General features: G+C 33.2%; 3 protein-coding genes across 3 annotated transcripts; 2 read left to right on the top strand and 1 right to left on the bottom strand.

The window, feature by feature from the left end:
• Positions 1-826: 826 nt before the first annotated feature.
• Positions 827-4,302, bottom strand: PHYBLDRAFT_141032 (hypothetical protein; the record flags this gene model as incomplete). Its single annotated transcript, XM_018430508.1, has 13 exons — positions 827-1,085; positions 1,277-1,328; positions 1,470-1,560; positions 1,707-1,815; positions 1,941-2,038; positions 2,123-2,200; positions 2,383-2,553; positions 2,634-2,772; positions 2,871-3,001; positions 3,108-3,193; positions 3,346-3,443; positions 3,546-3,600; positions 3,705-4,302. The coding sequence occupies 13 exons, from the start codon at positions 4,300-4,302 to the stop codon at positions 827-829; spliced, it is 1,965 nt and encodes a 654-aa protein (XP_018297015.1).
• Positions 4,303-7,595: 3,293 nt separating this feature from the next.
• On the top strand, positions 7,596-9,298 carry PHYBLDRAFT_76958 (hypothetical protein). The gene is made up of 3 exons (XM_018443207.1): positions 7,596-7,885; positions 7,945-8,381; positions 8,516-9,298. The coding sequence occupies exons 1-3, from the start codon at positions 7,606-7,608 to the stop codon at positions 9,014-9,016; spliced, it is 1,218 nt and encodes a 405-aa protein (XP_018297014.1). The 5' UTR covers positions 7,596-7,605; the 3' UTR covers positions 9,017-9,298.
• A 2,467-nt stretch (positions 9,299-11,765) lies between these two features.
• PHYBLDRAFT_131007 (hypothetical protein) lies at positions 11,766-12,899 on the top strand. The gene is made up of 3 exons (XM_018429396.1): positions 11,766-11,837; positions 11,974-11,999; positions 12,177-12,899. The coding sequence occupies exons 1-3, from the start codon at positions 11,810-11,812 to the stop codon at positions 12,630-12,632; spliced, it is 510 nt and encodes a 169-aa protein (XP_018297013.1). The 5' UTR covers positions 11,766-11,809; the 3' UTR covers positions 12,633-12,899.
• The last annotated feature ends 689 nt before the right edge of the window (positions 12,900-13,588 follow it).

Genomic DNA, 13,588 nt, shown 5'->3' with positions numbered 1-13,588 from the left:
CGTGCCATTAATTATCCTTATTATAATTATTCCTATTATTTATTTTATTTTATACAGTGTTCAACTGGCACTTTTTTTTTCAAAAACAAAAACAAAGCACACTTCTACCCAAAGTGGTATTCAAAGAAAGAGTCAATCTACTTATCTATGTATTTTATGGATAATCTGATACCGTCAATCTTGTCCCAATAAAATAAGTGACATCAAATTGAATTGAATGTTCTATTGGACATTTTCTCTCTATGAAATTTGGGTATTTTATATATAAATATATATATTTACCAAGACCTGTTGTTTTGTTACTTTTGACATAAACTGTATGTATATACATATATGTTAGAGACAGGGGTTTTTTCTTTCGTTATTCACAAAAATGAAACACATAAATCGCCCCTCTGTGTTATTATTATTATTAATATTGTTGTTGTTGTTGTTGTTATTGCTACAATTTGGTACAATCTTTTAGGATTTGCTACTGTTGTTGCTACTGCTATCATTAATACTAATTATGTACAAGTCCGTGTTCCTTACCAGTTCATCAATTGATATAAGAAATGAATCTTTCCACCAGACCAAAAAGATCAAAATCCCCCCCTTTTCTTTCTTTCTTTAAAATCTTTTCTCTGTATGTGTGAGTGTATATATATATATATATATTGGTTGGTGTTGTTGGAATACTTTTTTTGGTTTATATGTATGTATGTACGTATATATATGAATGAATGAATGAATGAATGAATGTACGAATGTATGAATGCATGTATGTATGAATGTATCGATGTCTTGGTTTTGGCTTTGGCTTTTAGCTTCTTTTCTTCTTCTTTTTCTATGAACAAAATGAAGGGGAGTATTGCTTGTTGATCTCAACCTGAGCCTCGGTTGTCCGGTGCTGTAACCAGGTTGCAAAATTGCCACACTTTAGGAATTGGCTATAGAGTTCTTTGGTAGGATCGGTTGTCGAAGTGCGGGTTTTGAAGGTCGATTTAAAAGGTAGTTGAGGACCATGTTCTTTTAATGACTTCATGAACTGGTCTGTCTGGAAAGGCTTGAGACGTGGAGCAGGCCTTACTTCAGTCGTCATGGGACTAAAGGATGATGTTATTTTAACCCGATTATTATCGTTATTTATATAGTTCCCATAGTTACAAATCATGTCTATGTATCTATATCTTTATAAATAAACTATACATCAAATTAAATTAAATTACAATAGAAAAAGACTTGCCTAGCAACAGGAATCAGTGTACTAAAATAGCGGTTGAGTGGGACGAGAAACTTCTCCGTCAGATCGACAAAATGTCGCCGCAACATATTATTGAGCACCCAATCTATGGAACATGTGTGAACTCAGAACATCTTTGTATAACTTTCTTATTTTTAGAGCATTTTTTTTTTCTTTTTTGCTTTTCTTTTCTTTTCTTTTCTTTTCTTCCTCTTCCTTTTCTTATTACTATGATTTGTAACCTTACCTGGAGGATATTGCCGTAGCTCTGCTTCTGCAAACATTCTCAATAAATCGCGGTCTTTGGCAATTACTGCCTTTCGTTTCGAAGTGACACCCTATTTTTTGTTGTGGTTACGATAATATTAATAATACAACGAATAAATAAATAATTGGACATAAAGTATCGAGACACAAGGAATAAAATCCTGTGGTTCATACATAACAACGATAATAATAATAAACCATATATGTATATATTTACCTGTACAAAATCGAATGTGGTGTTTGGTTTGGATGACAGGCCAGGTTTGGCTTTTCTAGATGAATTGAGAGGACTATTGTGTGCTGTCATTGGTGTTCCATCTGGTTTTCTAATATCCGCCAAATCCCCCCCTTTCCGCGATTAGTTTCTTTTTTTTCTTCTTCTTTTATATTTTAATGATAATTGTAATAATTAACTCGATATTCCTCTCTTTTTTTTTTCTGGGAAACTCACCGTAACTGTTGGCGTCCCACTCGAACAATGTGAGGCCAGTGCTCAATAGCTGTATGAAAATATGGATTGGTTACTCCCAGAATCAAATTAGAGGCTGGCTAGAAACGAACAAAAAAAAGCTTATTTGTTAGCCAATCATTTCTTTTTATCTTTTATATATATATATTTGAACTTCTTTTTACCTTATTCTTAGTAATAAAGTATTTGAAATCTGTGTCTTGGATTGTAAAATATGGTCGATAATCTCCACAATATGGTATCTATTGTATTGTTTAAAATAATAGTTAGTCACCCAGAAAAAAAAACACGTGTAATAAATGATTGAAACGGTTGGAAGACATAGATTGAATCGGATTGAATGACGAATTATTGTCGTTTATCATTTTTATAATTTATAATTTGTAATGTGTAATGTGTAATTATAAATTATTATATAACTTACAGGATTAATCAAGTCGACAAGAGAAACGACTGCTTCACTGCAGACAGTTGGATCCGGTGCAAATACGACCAGGGGTTCGGCTAATAACATCAATTCCCACAATAACCACAGATCAGGAAGAATGTCTTTGAAATGGTTGTAAAGGCCTCGTATAGGTAAAGAAGCCATAATCTATACACACACACATATTTGAACAAATTAAAGTCAGTTACAACAGCTCTATCCACTTTTCAATTCATCTTATATATTACCTGCAGGTCAGGCTGCAGTTTATTCATATCAAATGGAGTTGTTTCCAATAGCTGTGGTTTAAATGGTTGGTGTAATTCTACTTGAAGCAGATTACCAAGGAATGGCAGATCAAATACTTGGCCTTCGACAGGTGAAAGCCTTTATATTTATATTATATATTTTAAAATAAAATAAAAATGATTAATAACAAGGTCCATATACACACACTATATATCATATCTCTATTTGTATCTTACCAATTAGCAATGTTCATGCATGCTGCTTCGAGCATGGGCTGTCCTGACTCAAAATAGGCTGGTCCGAGGATGCCGATCAAGCGGGAAAATAGACCGGTCCAGGGATGCTGAGAAAGAAGAACGATAGATTTCTAACATGTACAAAAAATTGATAGACATAAACATAAACATAAGCATAAGAATAAACACGTATGCACATGCATATGTAGATGCGTATGCATTTATAATTATTCTTACTTGAAAATATCCACGGCGAATCGAAGGGTCTTTCTTTTGACGAAAAAACACATATCCATAGAGAAACCCGGCGTTTGTGGTCGGGCCTAGGGAAAGAAAGAAAGAAAGAAACAAGAACAAACAACAATAGTACAAAAATTGAATCAGTTTACAGAACAACTTTACTTGAATAAATAGTAATCTTATTGTGTAGATCTCTCTCTCTCTCTCTCTCTTTTGTGTGTGTGTTTGTTTTTACCAGATACTGCAAATCCTGAATTGCTTGCTCGTACTCGAACACTGTATACTTGATCCCCGACTTCAAACACGTTTGAATCTGGAAATGCAGAAAAACATCTAATTACAAAAAAAAAACCAAATCAAATCAAATCAAATCAAATCAAAAAATTAAAGTTAATATACCAACACACTTTATAAGTATTTGATCCTTTAACATACATGTTCTTCTCTTCATCAGGAGATAGTTCCATAGGTGGATAAACATAGTCTAGTGCTATTAAGAAAAATAAGAATAAAAACAGATCAATTAAAATATATAAATATAAATATATATATATATATATATATACATAATGTACAAATATACGCTAAAATTACCTTGTCCGATCTCGAGATCAAAATTTACAACACAAAAACCAATAACCCATTTGCGAAACCGAGCCAGATCGTCGGGTTCTAATTGGAGCATTTTTGTATCGTCTTGGTTCTCGGTGATATCTAGATCATGGACAAGAAGAAGAGGTGGTGGTGGTGGCAGAAGAGAAGTCGCCGAAGTGATAGGAAGAGGAGGAGACGGGATCGAAAAAGAAAGAGCTGGTGATATAGGGTTCTTGTTGAGCAGATCAGGCTGAGAGTTGCAATAGCCCGGGTGGTGGTTAAACTGTAAAGAGGAGGTTGAAGCTTGTTTGCGTAAAGAGAGATCTGCAGGGGAATCGCTAATGTCGGCTTCTTGGAATCCAGCATTCGTGTGGGATGGCATGCGTCCGAATGGCGGACGTGGAGAACGACCGCCAAAGTCTTTGATTGACTGAGGTGAACCATGGCTTCCGTTGCTACTATGGCTACCTATACCACTACCTATACCACCGTGGCTCATTATTCCGTGGCTAACACCGTAGTTTAAGTAGCGACTGTGGTTGGCATGAGGGATGAGGCGAGGAGAGGATGGTTTAACGAGAGAGAGATCGGATTCCATAAGGCAGAACAAAAGACCGATTAAAATAAAAGACTTGGGCTTTTATTTGTGTATCGAGGGAATATTAAAGAGGTTAAGAAATATATATATATATATATAAAAGGAGGGAGGTAGAGTTAGAAGAAATAGATGTAGCAGTAGCAGTAGCAGTAGCAGTAGAGTTATAAGTATAAGTATATAAATAAAAATTGAAATAGAGGGAGAGGTAAAGGGAGAGGCGAGAGTATTAAAATATAATAATTATTAAGTTGTAAGAAATGAGAGAGGAAAAGACAGAGGAAGAAAGATGGTTGAAAAGAAGTCGAGAGTTGGACTTAATTGCCTAAACCAATCCTTTACTTTTTTTGGTTGGATTTCAAAAGCATACACTGGTGCGTAAAAAATATAATATAAAAAATACAAAATAATAAATAGATAAAAAATACGGACTTTTAATGCAATTCTGGTAAAGGAAAAAAAAAAGGAAAAAAGGGAAAAGAAAGGCAGAACCTCTTGGTGTTACTGTTCTACACTTCTTGTCTTATTGGTTCAAAATATTAATGACAAAAGAACACTGTTTTGTAGTAGTGGCTCAAAGTCACAATTGTCTTTTTTTTTAAAATTTTTATAAAATTATAATTTGTTGCCATGACTACATTACCCTTTATTATTATCATAATTATCATTGTTGTCGTATTGTTGAATGTTTATATATATATATATATATATAATATAATCTTGAATGCGTCACCCATTTGTATGTACAAAAGAAAAATGGTTTAAAAATAATAACACTATATCATGAAATCTGTTTCGATTGTGACCTTTTGTTCATGCTATATAAATTTATCTTAATTATTATTATTTTTTATTTTGAAACAATTATTCTATATTTTGTATAATTAATTAATTGGATTATTGTGCCAATTTAAACTGTTCTACAAGTGCTGAATTTTAGGTTCAAATGACACACTGATCAAAGAGAATATGTACTTAAATAGTGAAGAGTGAGAAAAGAAGATGTAGTATATTTTGGTTAATTAACCTACTAATGATTTTTAATTGTACAGCCAAATTTTATAATAATATGTAATCAGATAGACTCGAAATTTCCTAAATTATTCTCTCTCTCTCTCTTTCTTATTTACACACACACACACACACATATATATATATAGACATACTTCTTTGAACCTTTCTCTCTCTATCCCTCTCTTTCGCTCTCTTAAACTTACACGACACTTTTATTTAAATAGAGAGAGAAAAGAGAGTTCACGTATTAACTACAACGTATAACCTTTAAAAGACAAGAGCTGGAGGCATTCATTAAACGATTGATTCAAAGGTTATTGAGGAATACATATTCTAACCTGAGAAAAGATTTCTTTAGCCGATATATAAATATTTAGATTTAAAAAACAAACAACCTCAAGTTGTTGTAATGTCGTCATTTTTATTGCGAATGCATTTGTGTCAATCCCAATTTCAACATTAGAGATTAATAAATGTTAAAAAAAAAAACACACACACACACGCACGCACACACATACATACAGATGTATATATAAGGAAAGCAGGGTTAGATGGTACCTGGATAACGTGAATTACTGGAAGGAGCCAGGACAGTATAAATTAACCGGTGGATCAAATGAATTCATATTTTCTAAAGTAGCTAGTACCAATGGAATGATTAGAGTTATCAGGGAGAAAGAATGATAGCCATGAGAAATAGCCAGCCTTTGTTTTGCAAATAATATGTCTTGATTTGTAGTTGTTTCTAGAGTAGGAAAAGGAGAAAGAGAGAGATAGTAAGAGAGGAGGGCTCCTGGCCCTTCAACACTAGTCCAGAGTTCTTTTCTTTTGCTCTTTCGGTCAATGACAAATGAAAGTCTACCCAAAACCAATAAATATAAAAAAGAAAACGGACTCGAACAAATAATATTAATTCTATCTATTTGGAAAAGTGAAAAGAACTTGCTAATCTTGCTAACAAGATATAGGGTGGGATCATTGGAGCTATCTAAATAGCTCAAAATTGTGGAAAAAAAATACTTACAGGGGGGTTAAGGATGAGGAATGTTTGGTTTGGTTTGGTTTGGTAATAAGTAATGAGTAAATTGGGATAAAACGATGCAATCTGATCGCACCGAATATCTGGGTTACTCTTTAGGATAAAAGCAACATATATATCATGTGCTTTTTGAAGCCTTTTATTTTGTAATGTTCGTACCCATAAGATTATCGAATGAAAACAAAAATAGAGATAAAGACTATGCCTTTTTATTATTTTTATTGTTATTTCATTTATGAAGGAGGTCTTTTTTGTTTGTTTTTTGGTAGATCCAAAAGAGAGGGATTATCTGGTAAAGCAGTAATTGCTCAAAGAGAAGAAAAAAAGATGGAGACAACCATGTTACCATTAATTGGTGTCATTTGCGAAAAATGGTATTAAATGATCTCATACTTTGTATAAATATTGTGTGGACAACGCTACAAATCCACAAATAACTGATGTTCCAAAAAGAAGGGAAAAGGCTAATTGAATGAATATCATATAAATATAAAAGCAATGCCTACTTGTCACATTACTCATTAAATTCTAATATCATTATTATATATATATATAGTTTTTGTTGAATTGCTATGGTCTAAAGTCAAGACTAATGAAATATTAGGAGAAAATATTATTCAAAATACATGTGGCAGACAGAATATTTTTCTTTGAGCACAACAATCAAGTAATTAATCGATCTCAATCGGTGGATCAAACAAAACAAAACAAAAATCCAAGTTATTGTGAGACTGACTTGATTGCTGTGACCTTTTGTTCATGCTGTTATACATAATATACATACAAATGCAGTTTACTTTATTGCATTATTATTATTTGAAACACTTATTCTGTTGATTGGATTACCGTATCAATTAGATGGTTACAAGTCCTGAATTAGGCCCAAATGACGCACAGATCAAAGGAAGAAATGGAGAGGGAGAGGGAGAGGAGGGAAATTTATAGCTTATATTTGGTTAATTAATTAATTATTTAATTCTATACATATAATATATATTTTTATATTACAATTAATTTCCCATGCAAAAACAGTATATATATATATATATTATATACTAAAGTAAAATAAAATAAAAGGATAAAAATGAAGAAATTTTAGTCTTGTTCTTGACTGTGTAATCTTCAGCTGACAAAATAAGATATAACTTTACTTTACACACCACTATTATTTCTTCTTTTCTTTATTTCTTTTCTACCCGTTTAATCGTTTCACCTTCCTTTACTTTACTTCTTCTTTAACTTCTTTAATTATTATGAGTCTGTCAGAAAATGAAGCCGATGCTTCCATGCATCGGTTTATGCCGCCACCACCCTCACGTCGACCATACCGACACTCTCCCAATCGACACATTCCCTTATCCAAACAACCAGAACCATCTCCAGGTCCTCCAAAGTTCCCAGTGGGTGTTTCTTGGCCAATCTTACTGGCCATTGCACCTGCCCTTGGAGCCTTTCTTGGAGGTACTGCCGAGATCTGGAGTGATTTTATTATGATCCTTTTGATACTCTACTATGTTTATTCATGGGTAACAGGTAACCTTCTAGAAATATATGTATATATTTTATGTATATTAAATCAAATAAATGATTAGTCCCCTGGAGTTATTATGAAGGAGCAAGATCACGTCGTATGATTCACGAAAATGCAGTTCACAGCTCCCCAAATCCCGCAGAAGCAGAACGAAGAGCTGCTATTGCCGATGAGCTTCACCGTCATGAGCTTCTCGGACTGATCTGGGTGCTTGTTTCACCTGCTATTGCCGGCTACACACTACAGTACAGCCGCTACTTCTTGCACCACTACGAGCGATACATCAACTCCTTTAATGTTGCCGTATTCGTCCTTGCTGCCTCCATAAAGCCACTTTCTCACGTCATGAACCTTCTCAAGGAACGCACTGTCTATCTGCAGAGCGAAATCCAAGTTACCGAAAGCCATGTTGATGCTCTCCAAAAGAAACTCAATTTGATGGAAGAAGAGCTCTTTGGGCTGAGACGAGCCTTTGTTACCAAAAAAGATTTAGGCCAGGTAAAACAAAAATAAAAAAGATCTATATACGTATATAAAAACATATAGAATCTTATTTCTTACCAAATCAATCAATGATCAATAACCATAACAACAAAATAATAATAACTTTTTTTTTGGTTTTGGTTTGTAAGGTTACCAAGGAAATAAATCCTACTATCCACCAGCTGGCCAAATCAATCCGACGCTTCGAAAGAAAAGAATCTGCTATGCGACAGTGGTCCGAAGAATGCTTCGAGTCAATAAACTCCAAAGTGCGTGAGTTTGATGACTTTATCTGTTATCGGATCGAACAAGACCAGCGTTCTTCGCACGGTATTTTTGTCAGCCTTGTGTTATTGCCGCTCAATATCATCTTCTGGGTTGCCAAGCGTATGACCGGAATTTTCCCTATCCCACGCAGTCTTTTGAGCTATCCCAACAAGACCACTTGCCCACCATCTCCCACACATCAGCTTTATCATTGGCAACGGGTAGGAAATGAGAAATCAAAAGCTCCTATCGGACCTCTTCCTGCACCTATCCAGTTTCTTCCTGCTGCCGTTTCCACAACAACCACGACAACTACAGCTACAAATAACAACAACAATACCACCAACCCGTCGATGGCACCCAATTCTCAAGACACCAGATGAAATCCTTTTTTCAGCCTCATTCCTCTATATAAATAGTCTTCTTTACCACCAACCAGCAGCAACAACAACAACAACAAAAAACTAAAAAAAAATGAAACAATCAAACAAACACAACATTTCCTTATTTATATTCTGCCATCTTAACACCTAACACCTACCTAACATCGAACCTCAACCACAAATTGAGCTCTATTCATCTAATGAAATCACCTTTTCCCTTCTTTACGTATATATACATTTATTTTTTTATCTATTTATTAAACTGTCATTTTAACCACCTACATATATACATATACATATAACTTATCTATTTACACAATATACAAAATACATGCAAATATTTTTTTATCATCTATTATCGGTTATCGATTGACTATTATTGGTTTGCAACAACCAAAAGAGAAAAAAAAAACTCTAAGGTCTTTTTCTTTCTCTTTTTTGGATGTGAATTTAGGTGGAAGACATGTGCAGGCTATAGATATCTATGATTCACACGTGTATTTTCCATTGTTCTCTTAAAAACCTAGTACTACATTGGTTCCCTTTTTATTCTCAATTAGAGATCATATATTTCTGTCTCTTACAGACCAAGTAACACTATAAGAATACCAAGGATATGGGTTTTTTTTTTAAATAAAAAAGAAAGTATCGGTCAATCGGCTTACTAGCGAACCTAATTGTTGCCTATAAGATATATATATATATATAAATAGACCTGTGTATGTGTGTGCGAGTGTGAGTTTGTGTTTGCGTATGCATATGCATATATTTGTTTCCATGGCATCATAGACACATGCCAATAAGAAAAAAAAAGTTTTTTTTTTGGTAATACCACTATTTGGATCAATATATAAACTATCTAGTTAAAGAAAAGGGTTATATTAAAGCAGTACAAAGTAGCTAATATATACCTATATTGTTAACAAGATATTTCTTGAACCTTTATTTGTTAATAATCAAAATTAAATATTTACCCCAATAATAATAATTCCTGATTACTATCACTATTACTACTATGTTGGCACGTCAAAAAACTACGCCAACCATTAATCTTTGAATAATCCAAAACGACAGAATCATATAAATAAAACAAAGACATTATCATTACGGTAATTTAGTGCCATTAAAAGCAAGTCAAGCATTCATTTCTTATTTTCTTTTGTAAAGTATATTGTGTATGATATCATCAAATGCATATATATATATTTTAAAATAAGCGTCATAAAGCCTTTCATTTATCAAAGAAATCATGTATACAGAAAAGCAAGAAAGTAATAGAGATATCAAGCTCCAGGCCCAGTCACAACCGTCCTCTTTGGTTAATTAGATAATTAATGAAGAGGATCTAGCCCACACTACATCAAGCGTGTGCTTTTCAGTGCGCCCGGGTTACCCGCTGTAGGATTTTACTCTTTCCAGAAAAAAAACTGCCGGCCTTTTATCTTTATCTCTCTTTATTCTCGTTGTTAGCTGTGCAAGATCCGATAATTCTGAGCCGAAAGATACCGAATACAAAGAAAAGGAAACCAGGAAACCAAGACATTATTACACCAAATTAATCAAAGAAATTTAACTTTACATTTCCCTTTTCACTCTTTATTTTTTTTTTAAAAAAATAAAAATAAAATAAAGAACATGCTCCAAATACATTAGCCATTTTTGTTTTTAAAAGAATAAGCAAAATAGTATCATACTTATATATATATATATATATAATGCTTGTATTGTTTAGGTGTATCCACATGGCCAAGGTTTCTTGTCATTTGTTGAGTCACAAGTAAAGTGTGGCGCACACAATTCACACATGTAATTCATATAATAAAAGCAGAAAATTTTAACTTGTTTAGATCGTACACAATAGTCAATATTTTAAAGCGTGTATTATAGTGTCTAGCTATAACAGTGATCTAATTACTTGTTTTGTTTTCTTTAAAAAGAAAAGAGTTTACAAATATGTATATGACTAATTTATCATTATCATTATCTACATACACACACAAACACACATAAATATCCATCGTATAGTGTATCAATAAAATATTATCTTGGCCTTGACTTGAAATATTGTGTGTAGACAGATAGATTTGATGTTGACTTGGTCAAGCGATGGACATTATAGACTTCATAGTGGCTTGATAATCCCGGACCTGAAAAGTACACCAAAAAAAAAGTGGGATAAAGGTTGCATGTGGGTAGATTGAATTAGCGGGATTGGTGGGTTACAGAATAGCTTTTATATGTATGAATATACATATGTACTTGATCTTTGGCTATATTGATAGATTTCTTTAAAAGAACGGATGATATATATATGATAAAGCGTTTAAATGCATTGATTTTTTCTAAAATATAATATATATACACAGATCAAGCCACACGCATTAATTTATCACAAGAAAAAAAAAAGACCCTTTATTTATGCACCCCGCACAAAGCATTTATATTTTACATTTTTATATTTTATGAGAGAATCAAATTGTATAGAATTTCCCTGGTTTACTATAAGCACTCAGACTAGGGCAAGAAAGAAACTAAAAAAAAAGTAATAGAAGAAGAACAGATATATATATATATAAATACAAATAGGTTTTGTCTTTTTTTTCTTTCTTAACCATAGCACAAACGCCCGACTTTATCAAACCAAGAAACTCAAATTCATGATACAAGTTTGATGACATCGAGAATTGAATGACCGCCATCAGAGGTAAAAAACTCAGGATTCCGGGCAGTGTCTTTCTCTTTCTCTTGGAAGCCATCTGCACAATCGATCAATCCATCCATTAACTATCAACCATGCTTTTGTACACTGATATCATTACCGGTAAGCAATGGATGAAAACGAGATACACATTTTGCCCAAAAACTCATCAAGAAATCCTTACTTTTGTATATACCTATATATTTCTACCAAAATCGATCCACCACACCATAATAATATTTACTATACTATTATGCAGGCGATGAGATGTTCTCTGATGTCTACGTATGTTAACCCTTTCTCTTTTTATTATTACTTTTACTATTATTTCATAATATATATATGCAAATATGCATCAACCAACTCTAGATTACAATTCATTGTATTTCATTATGAATTTTGCTTTTTTTTTGTACACTTTCTAATCCGCTCTGTCTTTTATATGATACTTGATGTTAATAGGAGATCAAGGAGATCGATGACATTGCTTACGAAGTCGACTGCAAGATGATCCAGATCAAGGAGGGTGCTGATGTCGATATTGGTGCCAACCCCTCTGCTGAGGATGGTGCTGAGGATGAGGCTGAGGATGGTGTCAAGACCGTCAACAACGTTATCTACAACAACCGTCTCACCGAGACCTCCTTCGACAAGAAGTCCTACATGACCTACCTCAAGGGTTATATGAAGGCCATCAAGGCCCACCTTGCCGAGACCAACCCCGAGCGTATCCCCGTTTTCGAGAAGAAGATTCTTGCCTTCGTCAAGGGTATCGTTGCCAACTTCAAGGACTACGAGTTCTACGTCGGTGAGAGCATGAACCCCGATGGTATGGTCGCTCTTTTGAACTACCGCGAGGATGGTGTCACCCCTTACTTCACCTTCTTCAAGGATGGTCTTAAGGTCCAGAAGCTTTAAAAAAATTCATTTATTTTTAAAGTGAAACATGGGAACATCTTGATTGTTTGTTGGAATTGTTTTCTTTTATTATTATTTCTTCCTTTTTTTAAAAAAAAAGAAGAAGGAAAAGATATGAAGGAATCTTTTCGCAGATTTTTACATGTTTGAAAAAAGAAAAAGAACCGCAATGCTTTATATTTTTTGAGTTTTTGTGCTATTTTTTTTTTGTTAGGTCTATCTAAAATACAAAAAATAAATCATGTATCAAATGGCATAAAAAAATGACTGAGGAAAAGAAGTGAAGTGAAATTTTGTTTTCTTTTGTTTGGTTGAAAGAGATAGACGATAGGCGTCAATCAATCAATGTGTGTTTATTTAAAGACACCTTTTAGTACGTGGTAGATATGATTATCATAAAAAGGTTATCACTTTTGAAAAATAATTATTACAGACACATTCGTAGTAATTAGAAGAAAAGAGGTCAATTGAGCTAAAGAAGAAGAACCAAAACACGGTTTTTTTCATATAATGCTTGTGGGTGTATTTGACATAACGTTTGATGGATTTTGTGTTTCAATTGTTGTTTTTTTTTTCTGCTGTGAAAGGTATACGCAATATCACGCCATATTAACATTTCTTTCTCTCTATTCTCACATTTTATATAAATATATTATTTGGTTCAAGCTAACGATCTCAAGTGCACATCTTTTGTCTTGAGAACGCCTTCTCTTAAACAAGTTAATATTATCTATAGACCACTAGGGGAGGATCAATTGTTTATATGGCTATTTCTTATATTTTTTGATATAGAGAATAATAAGCCTAGCGAATAATAGGTTTTTGTATAAGAGTAATAGTAAGGAACAAGTAAAACAAACAAATGTATATATATATATATGATTTAGTAGATTATGAAGGATAATCTTAAAAGCGATTTTACATATCAAATTGTTTACACTATTTCTTTAGTAAAT

This window comes from Phycomyces blakesleeanus (assembly GCF_001638985.1).
Source record: "Phycomyces blakesleeanus NRRL 1555(-) unplaced genomic scaffold PHYBLscaffold_3, whole genome shotgun sequence".
Classification (NCBI taxonomy): domain Eukaryota; kingdom Fungi; phylum Mucoromycota; class Mucoromycetes; order Mucorales; family Phycomycetaceae; genus Phycomyces; species Phycomyces blakesleeanus.
Note: the sequence above shows the minus strand (reverse complement) of the source record. Positions and strands in the feature narration are given on the sequence as shown.

Excerpts from the sequence above, each read along its gene's own strand:
- PHYBLDRAFT_76958 (XM_018443207.1), top strand. The coding sequence starts at position 7,606 with ATGAGTCTGTCAGAAAATGAAGCCGATGCTTCCATGCATCGGTTTATG. Across the intron at positions 7,886-7,944 it reads TGTTTATTCATGGGTAACAG|TCCCCTGGAGTTATTATGAA; the intron begins GTAACCTTCTAG and ends ATAAATGATTAG. Across the intron at positions 8,382-8,515 it reads CCAAAAAAGATTTAGGCCAG|GTTACCAAGGAAATAAATCC; the intron begins GTAAAACAAAAA and ends TTGGTTTGTAAG.
- PHYBLDRAFT_131007 (XM_018429396.1), top strand. The coding sequence starts at position 11,810 with ATGCTTTTGTACACTGATATCATTACCG. Across the intron at positions 11,838-11,973 it reads GTACACTGATATCATTACCG|GCGATGAGATGTTCTCTGAT; the intron begins GTAAGCAATGGA and ends ACTATTATGCAG. Across the intron at positions 12,000-12,176 it reads AGATGTTCTCTGATGTCTAC|GAGATCAAGGAGATCGATGA; the intron begins GTATGTTAACCC and ends TGATGTTAATAG.